At 40.3% G+C, this 6,000-nt stretch overlaps 1 protein-coding gene across 1 annotated transcript in view; it reads right to left on the reverse strand.

The window, feature by feature from the left end:
* The window catches only part of LOC148999870 (uncharacterized), a 40,900-nt gene extending 34,900 nt beyond the window's left edge, over positions 1-6,000 (reverse strand). The window contains exons 1-2 of the mRNA XM_089141097.1: positions 5,911-6,000; positions 3,738-5,379 (exon numbers count right to left, since the gene is read on the reverse strand). Of these exons, the coding sequence (XP_088997223.1) occupies positions 3,738-5,217 (1,480 nt within the window). The 5' untranslated portion in view covers positions 5,218-5,379; positions 5,911-6,000. The remainder of the gene's footprint in view (positions 1-3,737; positions 5,380-5,910) is intronic.

A 6,000-nucleotide genomic window follows, 5' to 3' on the forward strand; every position in this document is an offset into this window, starting at 1 on the left:
TTCCTACCCTTATTGGTGTGGCATCTTCTCCATCCCCAAATCTACCATCCATGCTATGGAATCTCTTTTTTGTGCCTTCCTTTGGAAAGGCAATGAATCCTCTCATTTCCTTCATCCCATTAGTTGGACTGCTATTCGGCGACCTAAGTCTGAAGGGGGTTTGGGTATTCGTCGCATCCTTAATGTTAATATGGCTTGACTCCTGAAACTCATCTAGAAGATTGCATCTAAGCACGACTCCATCTGGGTATCCTAGATTCATTCCTACATTCTCAAATCAAACTCTTTATGGACCTCTTCTATTCCCTCTAGTCCCTCCTGGATATGGAGGAAGCTCATGCTCCTACGTCCGCATGCCCTTTCTGCTATCTCTGTCCAAATTTCTTTTGGCTCCTCGCCTCCTCCACATTTTTCTGGCTAAAACTATGGCATCTGATGGGTATTCTTTTCACTCTCCTTGGCCCCCACATTGCTTACAAGTCCTGTATCCCCAAATCCACCCCTCTCCTCTTTTATTACCAATAGTACTTGGTCCACTCACCCCCACCCTAGTCTCACACAAGTCTGGAATGCCCTCCCTCCCCTTTTAAGCTCCTCTTATGTTATCACTATGTGGCTACCCTGCCCCTCTAAATCCTTCACCACCTCCTGAGCCCGGAACTTCTTCGGTCCCTAATCCCATTGTCCCTTGGGCCCCTCTGGTCTCGTTCAAAGGCCACATCCCTCACCACACCCTTACCCTTTGGAGAGCCCTCAACCTTGCTCTCCCCACACAATCCTTCCTTATTAGTCACCACATCCCGGCTAGCCCTAACTGCATCCCTTGTTGGAATGGTTCAAAGGCTCTCAATCACCTTTTCTTCTCTTGTCCTTTCTCCCACTCCATCTGGGTGAAAGCCCTTGCCTGTATTTGGCCTTGGTCTAGGCGTACCTACAGCTATGCTCGAGATTGGTCTTGGATTTTTAGAAACATTTTAGGTTCCTCCATCTGCGATCAAGTTGGTAAGCTAGTCTTTGGTGCTACTATCCACCACTTGTGGTTGGAGCACAATCTTAGGAAATGGACCTCCAAATCCCGTCCTCTAGACACAATTTGGATGCCATCTATTTTTATGTATCTTCTAGACTTCTCTCTTTCCCCCCAACCCCCCCCCCATTGATTCCCCTATGAATAGGCTAATTTTTAGTTCTTGGAGTCTCAACACTTCCTACCGGTCTCCCTCTTAAAGGTTGATGCCTGCCCTCCTCCCTTTCCTCTCTCCTTTCTCCTTGTACTTCTTGTTGTTTCGGTAACTTAATTATTTATTCATCCAAAAAAAAAAATTCAGATGCGTCTAGGTAGAAAGCTCTCTAAAAGTTGTAGCAGAGTTGTAAATTTGACAATAGAAATTGAAGGAGAAGGGGGAGAAGAAAGGCCCTTGGCCTTGAGGTCCACTCTGATGTAGCATCAACTAAGAAGGGCCACTTCTTCCCAGATCTTTAAGAGAACCAACTCAAGTGAGACTAATAAAGGGGATTCTTGGAATTTTAGTTATGGGCCTTTTCTCTTTCTTTTCTTTTTCTTTTTCTTTTCTTCTTTTTTTTTTTTTAAGCGGGGCGTGGATTTGTGATTATGGGTTGAAATGGGATAGTTTTGGTGAAATTGATAGTGATGGTCAATTGATGTAGTCCCAATTGAATAGGGTCAGTTCTTCCAGGATCTTTTAAGACAACCAAGGACTAAGAAAAGGTTTCTTGAAATTTTGGTTTGAGGATTTTTTTTTTTTTTTGGGGGGGGGGGGGGGGGGGTTTGTCATATGGGTTGTGATGGGAATTGGATGATGGTTAGGGAAAAGGTTAAGTTAGAGCATTGGTTAAAAATCATACATGATATTTAGGAACTCCAGGATACATAGCCCATACCATGGGAGACATGGGATAAATTCTTTGAGATGAGAAATTGGGGTACGTAGGTGACGGAATGGATTGAAAGTAGGAGGGGTGTAGGTAATAACATAGGGATATGATCCGCAAAATTTTGGCAGTGTTTCTAGAAGATACAATGGTTCTTGTTTTAGGGATTTTAGGAAGTACAAAAATTCATGAAAAATATTAATCTCTTAAAACAACTTAAGGTCAATAATGTAAGGGGATGATGTGCCTAAAGTGTAGGATAGATCTAACGATTAGATTGACATAGCTCTGACCTTGAATTTTGGGTGTGAACTCTGAGAATTCAAAAAAAATCAAGAAAATATTAAAAAAAAAAAAAAAGGGTGATATGAGAAGGGGAATGGAGTGTGGGCCACCAGATACCTGGATGGAGCCTTGAGGATGGAACACTTAAATGGAGAATGAAAGTTCAATTCTGATCTTCAACCAATCGCAGGTGTATAGGCTTGATTTCACCTAGAACCTTCTTAGGATTGGGATCTTCAAACTAATTAACGGAACCAGAACTCCTTATGCTTGGATCTTCAAACTAATCGACAGTAACAGAATAAAACACACAAAAGGTGTAGGAGGCTTGTAATTCATTCATTCGAAACTGATCTCTCCCCATTAAGTGGAGGGGCCTACTAATACATAATATGTTGGATTCCTAATCTGATTTGGACTCCAAGCTGGTCTAAGTTGAAATTATAAACTAATTAACTTAGACTAAGAAACTTAAAACTAAAATAAAAAACATAAAAAGATTATTACGCCCTTAATAACTTAAGTTAGGCAAGATTTTATATCAATTAAAGCAATTGATTAAAATATTGTCATACTTAGCCTAGGTACTAAAATTGTAGGCCATAAACCTCTTAAACAAAGGCCCAACACCTATATCTATCAACCTAGGTTAAAAAGAAAGGAAAAAAAGCTGTGCTGGATCTGCATTAGTTATTCCTATATATAAAAAAGGGGGCTACTTTTGAGATTTTAAAGTATTGCTTTTGCTTACCAGTTCTATGGGGTTCAGAACTCCTTTTCTCTGAGGTACGGTGAAGCCCTAAATATGATGCTGAGGTAGTCTAGTGTGATCCAAGTTGGACCTCCAAGATGCTAGTCAAGCCTTAGGTGAGAAGCCTAGTGTATACCTTTCTCTTCAATCTGTTTCTTCTCTTCTACAAGGTTAGGTTTATGTGGTTTACCCTTTGTATACAGGTTTTATCTAGTCTCTATGAGAATATCAACCAACAAAATCCCGTTCTAGCTTTCTTGGCTACCGTTACAGCATTACTAATATTAAGACCCAGAAATCCACTAAAATCAGTTCAATGATCAACACCCTAATATAGTTAACAAACAGCAATCCTTACTATAAACCATATCTGAACAACATGAAAATTGGAGAGTTAAAGAGTGCCCAGCCAAAAGTTTAGCGAAATTATCAGATTGAGGTTGAATAACATATAAAGTCAGCTACAGGCTCATTAACCAGTAGTTCAACAGTGATGCTGAATACTCTGAAATCACTAAAAATCCAGATACGTAAGTATTAATTGCAATTAGTGGAAAGAAAAATGGGCATATAAGAAAAAAAAATTCAGCATCCAGCCATAAAAGTTATTGTTTGTTGCAGGCTTGCAGCAAGGTCAAAATTAAGATAGGAAGTTAGGAACACCGATGTTATCATCTAAAGTGTTTGAGACTTGAGAGAATGTCAAGATACAGCAACCATAAGAGAGCTAAATAAACAACATCTAACATTTCATCTACTTAGAAGTTGATGTCAAAATACGGCAACAGACGGCATATCGTCTATGTACCTGATTTATATTGCCCCATCACGTATCTTTGATCCCCAACAAGACAACGATCTGTCAATTCACTTGAGCAGCTCACAACAGGATTCCCATGACCTTGATGTAGTTGCATTGAACCTAACACATTGGTCCTCACTGAAGCATCAGATACTGGAGATACCCTAGATACCAGAGCCTGGTCCATTAGTAACCCAGCTTGGTTGCTGTTAGTGGGTCTAGGTATGATGGCAGATACATCATGAAATCCTTCAAAAGTATCTGCATTTGCACATCTTACATCTGTGCTTCCTCCAAAGTTTTGCAGGGGGAAATTGTGCTGCATGACTCTTGATGGTGTTTGGGAGTTATTGAATGGGCTTGAATGGATGTCGGTATTGAAGACATTGCTTTCGTTGGTGGACCAGCTATGATTACCCCAGTTGTGGTTAAGAGTAAGACTCAAAAATTTATCATTGGCTTGTGTCCTGTGAAAGATATCTGACTGGGTGGCAACATCCTGGGCAACATTGAAAGACATACCTCCAGAATGGTCATTCAGTTGAAACCCAGTGCTACCTCCAGGTTTAATACTTAAGAAAGTACCATCAATCTGCTCTGGAGAAAAGTTACTAGATCGACCTGCCTGAGTCATGAAATTGTTACCAGCCACAGAGTCACTACGATCATGCCCTTTATCCAAAATTGGTCTGTTACCTCCAATGCTTAAGAAATTCTTATGGATCTGAGGACCATGACTTGGTTTGAAAGGAAGTGCATTGGAGTTCAAAACAGGACAAGTGGCCATTGAAAGCTGACAATTTGTCTGAAATTCTGTAGCTATACCATCATCAATATAAAGGTTATCAGGTTGAACAGAATTTGTCATGAATTTGTCACAAGCAAATGGCTGCCCATGATCATTTGATTGATATACAACTGGCACTTTATCAGATCGAACTGCACCCATCGTAGCACTAGCACCAATTGCTGAGTATCCACAATCAGTTGACTGGTAAAAATAAGGTGGGTTACCTTCAAAACTAACATTTCCAGGGAACTGTGGCCTATGATGATGACCAAAGTGGTGAGCACTGGGTACGTATCCAGTACCAAATGCTGTCCCAACTTGACCATTTGTTTGAAATCCTGCTGCAGTGCTGCTGACAACACCTATGGAAGATCCATCATATTGAGGGCAATGCAAGCTATTGAGTATGGCAGGCCCACCCACGACATAATTATTGTTGACACCATGACCATAAGGCTGACCTGTACTTGCCATGTTGGGTGAAATTGGATAAACTGGTTGAGGCCTGTACAAGAAGGGCCTCGGATGGAAAGTCACATTTGGATTGCCATATGGGGTCCCAATATGCTGAGACGAATCTTCTAAAGTCACTGGCAATTCATTCTCTGTAATATAGGTTATGTTTGCTCCATCATAGCCCATGGAAGGAGGAGTATTAGGCGGGCTAACTGCACGATTGAGATCAATATGCTCCATTGAATACCACAATCCAGTAATACACAAGTCTCTCAGCCAGTCTACTTATCTACCAACAAAATGTGAATTGATGGAAACATGTGGAGGAAGAGAGCAATGGTACAATATGCATACGCTGATTCCAAGTCCTCTCCACAACAAACTTCACCTATAGCAAATTCTCTGCACAGAGGTCCAACATTACAGTCAATTTCTGTCCTCTTGTTGAATTTTCAGTGTCGAGTTGATTTTTGAAAAATGGTCCACAAAAGGAATAATGGGAAATTGAAAATAGATTACACAAGAAGTCAAAAAGAACTTCAGTTTTCATGTTTGCATCAAATTCAATCACAAAAGTTCCCAAGTTTTTAATCTAGTCAGCCAAATCGTACTTATGAGATTTAATCATTTAAAAACAACAAATGTTCAGTGAAATCCAAGGTGAACTTACATGAAACTTTCCCCCAAGAAAGTTTTTCTTGAAGGATGTTTGAAGGGTTTAAGGCCTATGAATACAGACAGAAAATCATTCCAAGAAACTCAATTTTGCTACAATAACATATAGTGGGGCTAACTGACGAAAGTACCCCAATAAAAAACACCATAAGATCAAATAAAACGAATGAGAGCCAGAAATCACAAGGAACTCGTATCAGGAGTGAAAAAATATCGATGAAATATTAACCCATGACGGTTTCAAGGCATGATTCTTACCAAAACCTGCTGTGCGCTTGGTTTTCTAGTTCGGTTTAAAGGATTTGAGAGGCTGGGAATTGGAAAAAGGCCACAGCTGAAGGGAGAGGA

The sequence above is a fragment of the Hakea prostrata genome, chromosome 11 (genome assembly GCF_041222555.1).
Source record: "Hakea prostrata isolate BN-2017 chromosome 11, UWA_Hpros_2, whole genome shotgun sequence".
In the NCBI taxonomy this organism is placed as follows: Eukaryota; Viridiplantae; Streptophyta; class Magnoliopsida; order Proteales; family Proteaceae; genus Hakea; species Hakea prostrata.